Source organism: Amborella trichopoda, chromosome 8, assembly GCF_054954075.1.
Source record: "Amborella trichopoda isolate Santa Cruz 75 chromosome 8, AtrichopodaSantaCruz75HAP2 v2.0, whole genome shotgun sequence".
NCBI classification, from domain to species: Eukaryota; Viridiplantae; Streptophyta; class Magnoliopsida; order Amborellales; family Amborellaceae; genus Amborella; species Amborella trichopoda.
In genome coordinates, this window is record NC_142343.1 from 32211141 (window position 1) to 32228070 (window position 16930).

The 16930-nt window shown below is 37.3% G+C and overlaps 1 protein-coding gene across 6 annotated transcripts in view; it reads left to right on the forward strand.

Moving 5' to 3' along the window:
* Nucleotides 1–9666, forward strand: part of NRPC1 (nuclear RNA polymerase C1) — a 97745-nt gene extending 88079 nt beyond the window's left edge. For 5 of the 6 annotated variants that reach the window (XR_016060679.1, XR_016060680.1, XM_006828186.4 and 2 more), the window contains 3 exons: nucleotides 7357–7561; nucleotides 8620–8822; nucleotides 8991–9666. Coding sequence is in view for 4 of the 6 variants with exons in the window: in XM_006828186.4 (XP_006828249.1) it covers nucleotides 7357–7561; nucleotides 8620–8822; nucleotides 8991–9042 (460 nt within the window). In the remaining 2 variants the exon portion in view is untranslated. Of the gene's footprint in view, nucleotides 1–7356; nucleotides 7562–8619; nucleotides 8827–8990 lie in introns of those variants that run through there. The other variant, XM_088873707.1, reaches the window with a different exon arrangement.
* Nucleotides 9667–16930: the final 7264 nt, after the last annotated feature.

Sequence of the window (16930 nt, forward strand, 5' to 3'; positions counted from 1 at the left end):
TAAAAACTTTTTGGAACTTCCTAATTTATCTTTAATTGTATGAAGTCAAAATAATAGTTTGGTCAAAATTGTGAAAATATAAAACTCGAGTTGGTTGAGAATCAAGAATGTGCGAGGATTAAGAATTAGGGGAAGAAGGAGAGAGATTTACATGATGAACGGGAGGGGGGGGGGGTTGGAGAGAAAAGAGAGAGTTATGTGGTGCCAGTTGACCCTCACGCCCTCCTCTATTGTGCTTTTATTAATGTTGAAAAAAATAAATTACAAAAATCCCCTCAAGTGAAATGGCAAAACAGTCCACAAGGACTTAAAACATAAAAGCATAGAGGAGAAACTTAATTATTCACAACATTCCCCCCCAAGCTGATGCATCGATATTTGTCATGCCCAGCTTGCTTGAACTCATTTTTAGTTGAGGTTTCACCAAAACTTTGGTAAGAATGTCTGCTAGCCGGTCTTCGGTTTCACATAGGGAAGGCATATTTCCTTGGTAGCAACCCTTTCTCAAATGACATGACGATAAACTTTTATATGATTCGTTCTATCATACTAGACTGGACTATGGGCTATACTGATCGCTTCCGTGTTGTCACGGCACAAAGAATTCACTGGAAAACCAAGTTCTCGTAGGAGAATTTTTAGCCAAAGTAATTCACATGCACCATGAGCGAGGGATCTATGCTCAACTTCTGCACAGGATCTTGCTACCACTGGCTGCTTTGTGCTCCTCCAATCACAAGGTTCCCTCCTCAAAAGTATATTACCCTGATGTCGATCTTCGATTTATAATAGAACCAGTCCAGTTTGCCTCTGTTTAGGCGTCAACTCGTAAATGCTCATGATAAACAAAGAACCATCCTCTCTCGGATGATGATTTTGGGTACCTGAGTATTCGAATAGCAGCCTCAAGGTGGATAGTTCGTGGGGATGCATAAACTTACTAATCACACTAATAACATATGCAATGTCTAGTTGTGTAAGCAAAAGGTATATTAGTCGACCCACTAATGTTTGAAACATACTAACGTCCTCGAGAGCTTCTTCCCTTTTGTCATCAAGCTTGTGATTTTGTTTAATGGGTGTGTCTGCTAATTTCTCCTTAAGGTTTTCGGTTTCCTTAAGTAGTTTCAATGTATACTACCTTTGAGAGATGAAAATTCCTCTTTTTGACCCTGCTACTTCGATTCCAAGAAAGAACTTCAGTGGGCCTAGGTCTTTGATTTCAAGTTCTCTTGCCAATAAAATCCTAAGTTGCTGAATTTCCTTTGGACAATTACCAGTTACAACAATATCATACACACATACAATTAGGACTATTGTGTTGGTCTTCATATGTTAAATAATTGAGGTATGGTTAGCATGGCTTCGAGTATACCCGATTATTTGGATAGCCCTATTGAACATCTCATTCCAAGCCCCAGGAGATTGCGATTGCTTCAATCCATAGATGGACTTTCTCAGTCTACGCACTTTCCCTTCACATCTAGGTGCACGAATCCAGGTGGAGGTACCATATATATTTCTTGTAATTCCCCATGATGGAATGCATTTTTGACATCTAGCTGATGCAAGGGCCACATCAAGTTAGCCACTAAAGACAGAAGTACTCTAATGGAATTCCTTTTAGCTGCAGGAGTAAATGTGTCCTAGTAGTCTATTTCATAAGTCTAAGTAAACCCCTTGGCGACTAATCTCACTTTGTACCTGTCAGTGGTACCATCAGCTTTGTGCTTTACAATTGATGCTAATCAGAGCACAAACAATAGTCACAGATATCTTTTTTGGGAGCGACAGATTCCTCTTGTTCTTACTCATATTTGGAGGATGAAAACCCTAGGAGGGCTTCCAAGAAGTACAAGAAGCGCAAGAAATAGTTTGAATAGTTTTTTTAGTTATTTTGAGACTATTTTAGATTTTTTTATTATTTCATCTAATTGTTGGACCAGTTAGGTTCTTTTTAGGCATTTTAATTAAAGTTAAGGAGTTTAATTTCAAGTTATACTTAAGTTAGGACCTTTTGCTCAAAGTTTCATTGTGTGGACAAATATTGTTCAAAACATTAATATCTAAGTGGGGCGTGGATGGCTGGAGGGGGGGATCATGTCACTTGTTTTTAAGAGAAAAACAAACTTCTATTGAAGAAGAAAGAAAAGAAACCTAAGGCTTGAGCCTAGGTCAGGAGAAAACCTAAATGTTGACTCAAATTTGCATGCATTTGGCTGAGATTTCTTGCTGAATTTATTGGTTCTTAAGTTCTATACATCAAATTGGTATCAGAACCCGACGATCTGCATAGATGGTAATGTAGCAGTGTACAAAAGGTACTATAGCACTGTACGGACGGTACTGTAGCGAGCTTTTTGGTGCCCTAGATCAACAATGTAGCCAAATTACAACATGGTCTTGGTTGGCTGTTGGCCCAAGTTATGCCAAAGCAACTTAGATCTTGCTGATTTCAGCAGTTTTTTTGTTGAATATTTGCCTAGGGTTTGTGATGTCTGCGAACTCATGATAGCGAGAAGGGACCATAGAAGGGGGATTTTCGTGGACCCGCTTTGTGATCCCAGCGATTAGAGGATTGAGGAACTTGAAAGACAAGTTCGGCAGCTGACACAACATTTCGCAAGTCTCAAACATGGGCAAGACAATCATCTTTCTACTCAAGAGAATCTCGAATACATCCTTTTTCATCATCGAGCTCTGCATGTGGACTCGAGTGATGATGATAGCCATCGAAGACATAGACGTGGGGTGCATCACTCTAGAGATGTCGATTTGAAGGTCAATATACTTGATTTTGACGGTAAGCCTCAACTCGAGGAGTTTATAGATCGAGTAGTAAGGGCTTTTTATTATTAGGAGGTTCCTGAAAATAAAAATGCAAAAATTATTGCATTAAAATTGAAATAGGGTGCCTCAGCCTGGTGGGACTAGCATAGGGCTAGAAAAGAGAATGAGAAGCCCCAAATTAATAGATGGGAGAAGATGAAAAAGAAATTAAAAGCAAAATACCTGCCTAAAAATTATTTGCAGTCCCTCATCCCTCTATCATAAGATAAATAATCTTTGTCAGGAAGAAAAGACTGTAGAGGAGAATACTGATGAATTTTGTGAGTTGATGGCTCGTAGTGATGTGATTGAACGGGAAGAACGGTCCTTAGCTCACTATCTTGGTAGATTGAGATCGTCTATACAAGATGTGGTGGTTTTACAATGGTAGTGGATCTTAGATGAGGCTTACAACTTCGCAGTTAAGGTTGAAGTTGAGGCTGTCCAATCAAGGTGGCTGCATGCTAAAGCTAAGGTATCTCAAGTGGCCATGGAAGTGAAGTTAAGGGAAAAGGTTGAAATTTAGCGGCTAGACAGTCCTCACGGCCTGTTGGTCTGTCCAAACAGCAGGAAATTGCGGGTTTTGGGGAGCCAGTTCTAGTTACCCAAACAGTAGCGTCATAAAAGTATTTGAGGAGTGGTCATGTCTCTGCTCAATGCTCAAATAGAGAATTTGTGAGCCTTGTTGAGGAGTTTTTCGAGGAGGACAACAAATTATCTTTTGATGGGGGCTCTATTTATGATGAAGAGCCTGAGGGAGAAGAGCCTGAAGCGACCTTTAGTGACCATGGGGAGGCTTTGGTTATCCGGCGCAGCATGGTGACATCCAAGGTAGTAAATGAGGCAGATTGGTTATGCACTAATAGTTTCCACACTCGATACACAGTATATGGGAAAGTTTGCAATCTTATTATTGATGGGGGCAGCTATGAAAATATTGTTTCTCAAGAGATGGTAGACAAGCTGAAGATGAAGACAGAGAGCCATCCAAAACCATACAAGATAGCTTGGTTCAAAAAGGGAAATGAGCTAACAGTTTCTAAGCGCTGTCTACTTTCTTTTCTACTGCAAAGCATTATAAAGCTAAGGTGTGGGTTGATGTTGTGCCTATGGATGCATATCATTTTTTATTGGATAGACAATGGCAGTATGATAGGTGTAACATGGATTATGGATTTAGAAATACTTGTTCGTTTGTCAAAGATGGGGCTAAAGTGGTTTTAGGTCCATTTAAGAAGGAAAGTACATCCAAATCCGATGAAGGGTGTGCCGGCCTTCTTTCTTTGGCAGAATTTATGGAGGCATTGGAGGAGTTAAGGATGTTGTTTGTAGTGGTCCAAGTGGTGAAGTAGCCAATTTGTTCGGTTCCACCGCATTACAGATGAGCAACCTGAGGTGTTACCACCCATGAGGGACATCCAACATCACATGGATCTCGTTCTAAGGTCTAGCCTACCGAATAAAGCCGCATATAGAATGAGCCCAAAGGGCATGATGAGTTGTAGAGACAGGTCAATGAGCTTCTACATAGGGGGTTCATCTATAAGAACATGAGTCCTTGTGCTCTTCTGGTCTTGTTGACACCTAAAAGGTGAAAGGTGTGGCTATGTGGAACTCAAGGTATTAAATTCAAAAAAAATTATTCTTTTATTCAATGTACCTGAATTCCAGTTACATGGGCCTAAATATTGCTGTAAATAAAAAATAATATCCTAGATACAACTTAGATTCTTTATCATTGCCAAAAGAAATTGAAACTATCCAAGACCTTACAAGAACTTCCTCTATAATATTTAGTACAAAACAAGTTCCTGAAAATTCACAGAAAATAAGAAATAATGTTGAACATTAATTAAAACTTCTGGGAAGACTTACTGGAAGAAGTCTAGAGTTACCCTCACAGGTCTTGGTACACCCCACACCTGATTCCTTGACCGCTGTGGCACTTTTAGTCCTTTAGGTGTTGCTTGGAATTATGAAATGGGAAGTTATTAAGGCAATACTTATTTCTCTAGGGTTTTAGAGAGCTCAAAAAGCAAACTAGGGTAAGGCTTGAGGGTTTATTTCTCTCATGTCTTGTAGTATTTTTGTTCTTCTTCAAAGTCAACAAACTTCACTTAGGGTTTGAAACATATTTACCGGAATCTCTCCACTGACCTCGCGTTTTTGGTTTCTAAATCCAATTCCGCGTTTCCATTAAGGAATCTCCATGGAAGCCGTTTTTCGGAACCAAGGAAACTCAATTCCTTAATTTCGGAATCTCGATTCAACACATCTTTAGAAATCATTTTTCGGAATCAAGTTACCGATCTCGGTTCAACACATCTTTAGAAACCATTTATCGAAACCAAGGAAATTCAATTCCTTAATTTCGGATTCTCGATCCAACGCATCTTTGGAAACTCGAACCCATTAATTGTGGGTGGACGTTCCCAAATATGTCGAATCTGGATTCCAGCGAGGATTAAATCTTGATTCCACATCAAATTGTAGTAGAAATCTTTCTTTGATTGCTTCTAGTGGTTGCAGGGTTTCATTATTTTACTTGTGCCGCCTAGGATGACCTTTTCTTTATTGGTAAATACACCACATATAATAAAAAGTAAAACCATGGCATATGCATAATCCTATTTTGTCTTTATAATAATGAAGTCAAAAGCACAATTTAGAAATACTTTACTTTTGTATATAATGACTGTAAGTTCAATAGTCAATACAATCACTTTAAAATTTGGGAAACCTTCTAATAAGAGACATTCAATATAGGTTCCAAAGTTGATGAGGCTCAAGATGTGCTTGTGGCTTCCTTCTCCATAAAAATGAAATCTCGATTCCTGGTAGGGGTCATCAAATGCATTCCATAATCCATATTATTGTAAATCCCGATCTCAAACTGACATGGATCTTTGTTCCACATTTGTCAGAAACTCGATTCCATAGATGTCAAAAACTCTATTCCGCGATGAATCTTGAATTCTGGAGTGTCAATTCCTGGGGATTGGGAATCTCAATTCCAAGTAGGACGAAATCTCGATTCCATATGTGGATGAAACTTGGATCTATTTCAGTCGAAACACGATTCTCAAAAACTAGGAATCTCGTTCTTGGCGATTCCTATTGTACGGCCAATGATTCCTAAGACAGGAATCCTCTAGCAGGCCGCGTTTCCGCTTCCTAAAACGATTCAGGTTCCCAAGCGTTTCCAACAACTATGGTTTGAAAGTCCCACCTTTCTCTTTTTATTTTCTTTGATAGAAGTCATTTAAAATAAGAGAAGAGAGAGGGTTGCGTGACTCTCTCTTGGGCAAGAAGAGGGGTCACGTGATTCTCTAAGAGGAGAGAGGGTGACATGGAGAAGAATAGGTGTGTGAGAGAGACGGAGAATCTTTTGGCATGTTGGAGAGAGATAAAACTTGGGGCGTGAGAGAGATCTTGTCCATATTTGAAAGAGGTTCAAATAGGTCTTTAAATATAATGAAATCTATCTCGAATTTGAATAGAATTCAATTTAAGTTTGCCTTATCCATTATCCAGCTTGACCTTTATGATAATTAGGAAATTTGTGGGCTGAGAGATTTAATCAAAGTCATTCATCCTACAAATCAGTCAACATGATTTTGGATAGAAAGATAGGAACCTTATCCCTTTAGATTTTGACATATCCAACTACTATTTAAATTTAAAATATATGTATCTTATCATTATTTGGATCTCCCATAATCTAAGATAATCTATATTTTAAAAACTTCCACATGATAGGAAACCAAATCTAATTTAAGATCAAAAGATTTCCCATCTTTAAAAATAAAACTTAAACGCCCCCCCCCCCCCCCCCCCCCCCCCCCCCCCCCCCCCCCCCCCCCCCCCCCCCCGCCCTTTTCCCCTAAAAAGGTGGCATGCCCGTTTTTAAATCTCTTGCTTGGAAGCTGCTGCATCTATATCCCTGATGTCAAATGTATGTCTTGGAGGAGGATATGTTGTTTATATAGTATTAATCTTTAGCTAGTAGATATCTACTTACACCATAATCAAATACTTCTTTCTATAATTTTGTTGGATTCTTTGCGGTGGTTATATAACTGTTATGTGCATTGGATTGTGACATTTTTTGTGCTGCAGTACGCCTATGTTGCAATCACTAGCGTTTTGATATTTTTTGAGTGAGTAATCACTAGCATTTTGATTTCTCAATCAATTTTGCGAATCATCATCTATATCCTCTCTCTCTCACACACACACATCAATGGAGTTTCTTTATGATACACCATTGTAATGATGAAGTTGAAAAATCCCATCGAAAAAATTTGACCTTTCGATGCCTATATGTTGTAAGGAAATGGCATTGGAAGAATTTCTATACTCTCTGGAAGTGATATGTGAAATTTAAATGAGATACACTCTACCATGATTCTTTCCTATTTAGAAAGAGGTTCTAATATCTTTTAAATCATCTTGAATATCACTTCCTAAAATTAAAGCAATATGTATATCATGATTTTTCTATGACATTTGGTTGCATGATTGTAGTACGAATCTCCTTGCTGTAATGGGTACACCAGGAGTGGACGGGAGAAATACCACTAGTAATCATATTGTTGAGGTGGAGGGAACACTGGGTATTGAGGCTGCAAGGAAGAGTATAATTGATGAGATACAATACACCATGAAAAGCCATGGAATGAGCATTGATCTACGTCATATGATGCTTCTTGCAGATTTGATGACTTTCAGGGTATGATAATCCCATTTCTCAATTTTAATAGTCTAGGATTACCCATGATATCCCAGGGTTTCCCTGGTAGGTCCCTCTCTCACCCCTTTCCCCACCCCCACCCCGACCCCGACCCCGCACCCTCTCTCTCTCTCAAGCTCTCTTTCTCCCGACCTCTCTTACTGTGTGTGTGTGTGCGTGCGTGCGTGCATGCGTGAGTGATGTAGGCTACTCTCTATTATGGAGTATGTCTTTGACCTAATCAACATTTTTTAATACTCTTTCTTGGTGTTATTTTAAATAATTAATCAATGATAAAGTAGAAATTTTTTGTTGAAACAAAAGAACTTATTAACTATAGTAGTCCATGACATCACCCATATGGGATAAAATCATCCACATGTGGTTTGATATCACCCTTATAGAGCATTAATTCCTTTGCAACAACTACAATCAATTCTACCCATCACTGATGACACAAATTGCCTTCTCAAAAAGTTTTTTTATTGCAAAGCAAGGGTAATAAGTGTTTAACATATGTTGTATGGGTTTAGGGAATACTCCATGAAAGGGAGCAGCTTAACAAAATCCATTATATATATGGCGGGCTGGCCAGCCTATGCTATAATATAGGCCTAATGGCTTAGGTTTGCACGATCTACATCTCCCTCTCTCTCTCTCTCTCTCACACACACACACACCCCCCCCCCCCCCCCCCCCCAACATCAAGTACGGAGGCCTACCCTGCGTCAGCAATGGCCTGGCCTCCTTTGTCATCCCACTCTTTTCTTTTTTTTTTAACTTGAAGAGTTAAAAAAAGGTTGTGGCAAATTAATGATTTCCTCCATGCATTGGTTGGGGCAGCGCCACCCATGCCAGCCTCTATCCATCTATATATAAGAGAAAAGAAAAGTACAGTATCTATCAGCCTAGTCGCGATTGCTCCATTTCTGAAGCGCCTGGGTGAGATCCTGGAGTGGATTGCCACTTTGGGCAATTTCGGTAACTATGGTGCGTGAATTTGTATGTATTTTCATAATTTTGATGATGATTACTTCCTTTTTTTTTATCATAAATAGGGTTTGGTGCTTGGCATCCAAAGGTTTGGCATTACCAAGATGAAAGAGAGCGTGCTGATGCTTGCATCATTTGAGAGGACGGCTGACATTCTCTTCGATGCGACAACCCGTGGGAGGGTTGACACAATTGCAGGAGTGAGTGAGTGCATCATCATGGGTGTACCTATGCAGATTGGAACCGGAATACTCAGTGTTCAGCAACGGTAATGTCCATCGCGAATTCACCGCAACCCAAAGCACCTACCACTATCAGGACATATGCCTCTCAGTTGCTCGTCATTAGTGCCCTTTAATTTTTAATATTTGTTTCCACTCCCACATCTGTCTCTCTGATCCCCACTTTTCCTCTAAGAGTGAGATTTGTGTTGCAGGCCTGAACAGCTTGCAAAATTGACTTATGGTCCAGACCCAATTATTTGCTGACATCGAGGTTTTAATTCGGGTGGTGTCAGGAAGATGCTTATGGGCAAGTTTTAACTAGTGAAGAAAGCGAGCTTAGTTCTCTGTTTATAAGGGCATATATTCCTTTCATAACTAGCCGATCATCCTGTTCATAGACAATCTACAGTCCATTAATGTAAATATCCTCCAAGCCTTTTCATTTTCTTTAACTTCCCTCATTCCATTTTATGTGCCTAAAATCTGGCTGCTGTTGTAACTGGCCCGAGCATTTGGATGGCTGGGGGTTTGTCACTAACGATGCTCAAAGTTCACAGAGTTCCAGGACTTCGATGAGAAATGACATGCCCTGGCTTGTGCAGATTCGCATCAAATGGATTGTAATTTTTTTCATCTTGGTCCCTAAAGTAAATTCCATAGGACCTTGTGCAGAGAAATGGCATACCTTCCCAATTTCACGCATGAAGAATTCGAGTTGGTGGTTATCTCTGCGAAAGGTAAATGGTCCCTTTCTACTATACAATTTATGTCTTTTACTTACATTACTGTTATGATGTAAATTTATTGATATTTTAGTGGACTGGGACTTCTTTAATTATGAGATGCTAGTACATAATGGCATTGGATTCAACACCAATTCTTACCCAACCCCATGAGTACCCTTGCACCTCCATGCAGACCGCATATCCGCTTATGTCTCTCTCTCTCTCTCTCTCTCTCTCTCTCTCTCCAAAAGTTCACTTATTCATTTAAGACAAACATGTTTATAGCAGAATCCGGGATAGACCCTCAACAGGTCTGCTTCTAATTCAATTGTTTAAAAGAGAGAGGGTTTCCCTTGAATTCCAACCCATAGGTGGACTTACCTCTATTGGTTGCTAGCAACGCCAGCTGATCTCACATCAAAACTGCTAGAAAATTGCAAGAAAGAAACAAGAAATGAAAGATGAAAATGCAATAACGATTAACGAAGGAAATGAAATAACATGAAATGAAGGGAGCTTCCTTGCTCGAAGCTGGGCCAACTGGTTTGTCACCCGGAGTCAGCTAAGATGAGACTGCTTTGATGGTATTTGATTTCTTATTCCATCGGATCCTAGTTAAAATCTTATTTTACGCCAAACTGGAAAAAGTTGATGGAGAATGATTTGGTGAATATTTGGGAATGTTTTAGAATTTTTTTGGAGCAAAAAATTGAGTTTTAGAAAAAAAAAATTTTGACAAAAATGACAATAAAGGATAACTCCATGACTCACACGGCACCCAAACAACCAATAGGTGCACCTGACGCCCAAACAGCGAATACGTGCCACATGTGCATTATGTGGCACTATGTCATCACCACATGGGGCGGATGTCATGGTATTGTCTTGCCCCCACGTGGGGCCTTCTTGTCATTTGATTGTTTGTTGAATGGGTTTTTAATTTATGAGAGTTTTGGGAAAATAAAAATGGAATTTGAGCACGGCTAAATGCACACAACCGTGTGCACATGGGTTAAATCTTCTAGAAGGAATATATGATTTTGAATCACGACTGTACCCTAGCGGCAACGAAATACAAGTAAAGAGAAATCTCCTGCTAAGGTGAAATCTCTCTTGAAATGTAAGAAAAGGAAAATTGAAACCCTACTTTCTCTCATAGTTGAATCTCTCTGGTGTTTTGTCAATCTCTCTTAGTTAAATCTCTCTCTGGTGTTTTGTCAATCTCTCTTAGTTAAATCTCTCTGGTGTTTTGTCAATCTCTCTCATAGTTAAATCTTTGTATTTTTTATAAATCCCCGTGTGTTCATCAAATGTCTCTTTCTCTGTACTTTTTGTCCAATCTATATCTCTCTCGCACTCTATTTTCGTAATCTCCCTCTCTATTTCCATCAAATCTCACACTATATTATCATCAAAAATCTAATTTTCTCTCTCAGTTTCCATCAACAATCTCTGTTTTTCTCTCCCTAACCATGTTTTCCTAAAATCTCTGTTTTCAACAAATTTTTGCTCTTTGTTTTGAGTTAAATATACATTTAAAAAAAAAAAAAATGTAAGAATTGGTCTTCAAGGTGGGTTTGGGCTGGATCTGGGTTCCTCCTAATCAATTCCGTTTTAGGTCCGAGTCTTGGGACGTTAGACCTAGTTAAGTTTTGTTGGGAAGAGAGAGAGAAAGGAGAGATGGGGAATTGGGGGTTTCGTTGGGAACAGCATAGGGTTTTGGGCGATGGGGAGGGTTTTGTGCCATTTAAAGGCTTTATAAGTGTGTATTGAAAACATATAGTGAAATGTTGGTTCCAGTGAGAGTGTGGTCCACATTGGACTATAAAGCATTTCTAATTTATAGACACATGAGCTTTGATAGGCTATGATTTAATGTAATGTCTAAAACCCTGTAATCCTAGACACGTGTAAACACACAATCGATAATGATTTTCGATGTGGGGTTATCCTTTGATGACGTCGAAGTTGGGCCTAGGATAGTTGGCCAGGGGATATGGACTTGACCCCTGTGTGTGATGGATAGCCTGAGAGCACAAAGGCTTAAATTTTCATCGTTACTATCATACGGCATGTACACTAGATAGCCATTCGGAAAGTGGCCATTTATGGATAAAGGTTTGTGGCGTGTACGTGTTAGCCTCCGGGAAGCGGCCATTTATGGATAAAGGGAGATAGTCGTTCGAGAAGCGGACATTTATGGATATGGGTGTATGGCATGTACATGAATAGAAAAGAAAGATGATTCTCTATAACATTAGACTGTATTGGAAGGTCCCATAGAACATACTATTGAAATGGGACATAGACTTCTCCTTAGGTGGGGACTTGTAATCCATGGTCGAGAATCGTATCTTACACTTTATTGGTTGACTTTGACAGTCCAATTATAAACTCCTGAAAGAGGTTGTGGGTCATGGGATCTATTGGATCAGTTTGAGAAGTTACAGTACGATACAGTCTCTAGAGATGATGGAGTCATTAGTATATTTATCATAATCCTCACTCTATGGATCTAATTCCCATCGAATATACTTAGATATGTTTAAATATATGTTAATTAATTTTCGTATAATTAAAATGATTTTTTAGACCTCTCTAGGTATTTTATTTTATTAAAAAACAATTTTTAAATAAAAAATTAATTTTGTGGATTTATTTTAACCAAAGAGAAAAATAAATTATTTAGAGACTTTATAAAATTAATTTATTATTTAAAAATATTATTTTAATTATTGGGGCTCATTGGGCCCACCAATATTTGGGGCGTGGGCCTACATAGGCCATCCATCGGTGGTGCGCCCTCACCTCCTCCAAACTTTCCTGTTTTCTATTATGGTAATTAAGCCATGGGTTGTTTTGAGTTTTTACTCGATATTTGATGGGAATGAAGTTACAAAAACTGGGGGATCATGGTTCCATCTCATTTCTTTAATCATGATAGCTGATTTAAAGATTGAATATATGAGATCTCTTCACCTCACCAGACTTCAAGATCAACGGTCAAGATTAAATTTTATAATAATGGCAAAACCCTAGCCTTGTTCTATATAAACTAGCTATAGGGATTGATTCTCTACACACCTCAACTCTCTCTCTCTCTATCTCTTTGAGTCTCTAAGGGGTTGCAGGCCCCTCTCTAAACTTCTCTCTTCTTCTCTCTCTAAAGCTTAGGGTTTAGGAAAGAAACCTAGCCTTAAGGTGGCACACCCAAGCCACATAGACTAGTCCTAGGAGCCTTGATCAAGGGATATCCCATGTTATGCTCTCTGGTGTTTTTGCATAGGCTTCTCAAGTTATGAGATGATAACTTGAACCTAGATCCCATGTGTCATTGGTGGATGAAACCCGGTGTAGGGGATGCAACGTCCTTTGGGGTAACCTGAGGCAAGGTATAAGGTATTCTCTTGGTTTATACTCTCTTTATTCCATTGCATCTTTCATTTCCATATTTGTAATTTTGTTTTGGACCCAGTTTCTATACGACCAAGCCCGCATATGTAGAAATGCGGGCCTATTAATAAATTTATTTTATTTTTGGACTTAATTTTTAAGGACATATAATCTCTAACATAAAGATCATGAATTTGAAAAAATTAGTAAATTTTAAAAACTAGAAATAATAATTCTTGTAAGAAAACATTTGGACCCTAAGGTTCCACTGTTTTTAGATGGAACACCTACTTGCATCCATCTTTAAGATGGATGCTTTTACACTTTTTGGACCATATATGCAGCCCGCATGAAACAATTTTCCTTTTGTTTTAACTATAAGTAAGTGAGAGTTATGGGCAATCTTAGTTGATTTTTATTGTATTTGGAGACTTTGTAAGTGACTGGGGTGGCAATACAATAAGAAAAAGATAAAAAAAATTAATTGGTCACATAGTCCACTTTTCAAGATTTCGTTGGGACGCGAGAGAGGAGAGACCTTAAATTATTATATAATATAATACAAATTATATTATATTGTTATTTATTTAAAGTGATTAATACTTAGTTAATATTTAAATTATAACATTTAGTTTATCAACACTTTCTTAATCAATATTCAAATAATATATAAATATAAAATAAAATTTAATCTATTTATTAATAAATTCAGTTCAGGTCAGCACGGGGCTACCTGGATCGAGTCCCGACCCGACTTGGATCCAATTTGGGTCCCATGCTAATGGACTCAGACCCAAACCATCAGGTCCGACCCTTAGATCCATACTGGACCCATGTCAGTTCTACCCGACGGGTCTCAGATCCACTGGTCCCAATTGCCACTCTTATTTTGATATTAATATTGAAACATTAAGTCCTTTTGGAATTAAGCATCCATAAACAACTACTCCATGTGATATTATATAATTGGTCGCGCATGCACACTTTAATGACATAGAACTGAAGGGAATTTCAAAATCAATTTGACATAGAATTGGAGGGAATTTCAAATTCAAATTTTCTTTAGGAAACTAATTTTGTTTATAAGAGGGGCGTACCTTTACATAGCACTCACTATCTACTTCTATGAAATTGCATTGGTATTTTTTATAAACAAGTTGAATTTCATTTGAATTTGTGTTTAAGCTTAATGATAAGAAATTTGAAGTAAATTTAAGGTTATTAGGAGGATAATAGTGTTGAATATTATCCACTCACAATGATGGCATGATAAGCGATGAATGGCTAGGATCAAGCCCTCTCTCATACCATGAGTAACTTGTATTAATGGCCTGGACTAACTCATGCAGATGCATATATTATACAAGCCTATAAATTGGAGCTTTTGATCACCCATTTTGATCTATTCTTACAACATATGAAAGTCTTAAACTGTGAAAAAGAAGAAGAAGAAGAGCGTAGCACACCCCTTTTTAGTTTCCTTGTTCTCTCTTTTCATTCGTAAAAACATTTTATAGTGAGAAAGGAAGGTGTAGAATGTGGCATATAAGTGAGAGAAGAGAGATTGAAACTCCATTAAAGCTTCAACTCAAGCTTAGAGGCGAAACCTAGCTCTATGGTGACTCAATTTTGAAGAATTCTCAAATCAAACCATGTATCCATGGAGGTTTTTGATAGTTATAAATCTCCAATTACAACAAGGAATTATGGCTCCTTACTTCTTATTTCATGAGATTATGAATTCAAATGTTCCTAGAGTATAAGCCTTCCATGCCTAGTTCTTTGATCATATTCTGAAGATGTTTTTATTGAATTTTCTCCAGAATTTATTGAATGATTTCTCAGCAACTTTTGGATCCAAATCAATCAATTAATTCACCTCCTTGAACTTTGATTTGATGAAATTTCTAAAGGGAAACTATGTCAAAATTTCCTCACACTTCCGCTATTGTCACCAAAGTGAAATAGTATCTCTCGCAAAAAAAACACATTTTTTTTACTGACGCACAACGCACAAAGAAAATGTCTTATTGCGAATGAACGAGATATTGAGGAATTGTCCACATGTAAGATCATAATTATTGATACAGGTCTTTTCTGCATAAAAGAGAATCTATAATGGAACTAGAAATAATGTGGATTATTCAAGAATCGAAGTTGATTTGCTTTATAAAAAGAACATCAATGAACTCCTATGAAAGTTTCACGGGATTCAACCAATTTTATTGGGGGATATCATTGAGAAATAGGAATCTATGTTCTCAAAGCATTTCCCACCATTATTCCTAGTATGGAATGAGTCAATCATCCACTTTGGTATCTTATTGAACCAAAATCGTGCTATTGTTCCTCCATTTATCAATAATTTCGATCTTTGGGAAGTATTGTGATCATCTAATAAGAAAGCTTTCAATTGTTCAAATGAACGATTTGAACACCTATGGATTCTAACAACTAATTGCAAAGTTGATCATTCGGACCTTTCAATTCATAGATGTGGATCTCGGACTTATGAATGGGGATATTCACGATACTTACAAAGAAAAAAGGAAGTGACTTGGACAAAAAGAGAAGTGACTTGGACAAAAAGAAACGACGTGGCTTACACAAATCTTGTTTATTGATAAATTCCGACCAATCAATCAAATGTTGATTAATACGTAATCGATCGAACACTTCTTAAAAACGGTTCTTCTGTTTAGAAACGAAATATTCCAAATATTCATGTAAATTCTTGCTCCCCTTTGACCATTTGTATCTATATGCATTAGGATCCCGATTCATGGATCTCTTGGTTCGAGAAATAAGAGGATTGAATCATTTCTTCTAACTCTTTTTCAAATTCAATAAATGTTTGTTGATCGTATATTTCATTATAATTATATGATTAAGAGTATCATTTCCTATTTGATCCCTTTGAATTCCATATTCGAAGTTGTGATCGGATCTATTCATTAAAAAGAATAATACCAATTCATCCCATTTCATGAATAAAATGTGACTGATTAACCAACCAACAAAGCTACTTGATACAAATAACATCTTGTTGTTGCATCGAAACATATAAATGTTGACTAATCTAGCTAACGCTGAACTTGATAAAATGAAATGGTTGAATAATTGAAAAATGAGTTTATTCAGGAATACACATTGAATGTTGAGATTAAGCATTGAATTTCTGGTAATAAAAATCTATAGTTGTTTTAGAAGATAAAAAACATAAGATTAAGTTAAAAGTTTGTAGGGATTTCTCCTAATTCAATGTCCATGCCAATTAAATAGGAATTTGGGACAAGTAAAGAGAATCTCATGGGTCAACTTTTTTTATCCCTTGAACCTTGAAGAGAAGATCTTTTCTTCATGAAATTTTTATTTTCTAATAATTAGAATATTATAATTTATTAGTAGAATTAGAATATTCTAATTCTACTGATAATAATAGATTGGTTGGATTTGTACTGTAAGAATGACTCGCAATTCACTTGGTTCTTGGGCCATAATCATAAGATCTCGTAGGAGAGATGACCGAGTGGTTCAATGCATAGCATTGGAACTGCTATGTAGGCTTTGTTTACCGAGGGTTAGTATCCCTCTTTTTCCATACCTTCACCTAATTTACCAACGTTACCAACAACAATGTATCAAATGCCAATCGATAGCATTATTCTTATTTTTTATTTCAACCCATTTGAATGCTGCATAAGAAGAGTTATATCTATTAGATTAAATATCTAAGTAAATGCAATGCAGATATAGACATCTAGCTAGCCACATATTCCATCTTTTATCGTAGCTCCAATATATTCGTTCCATGTCATGATTTATTTCTATTTTCTACTCAAAATATTCAAAGTTGGAATACGACGATTCCCTGTAAAGATGTGTAAATGAAATACCTAACTAAGTGTGTAATAATTCTTATTTGGGATTTGCATATACACAGAGTCATTGTTATAATCATGATTAATTTCATTTGAATATGAATTGAATATTGAATCAATGCAATTTGAATTGAAAAGAATTGATACTAATTA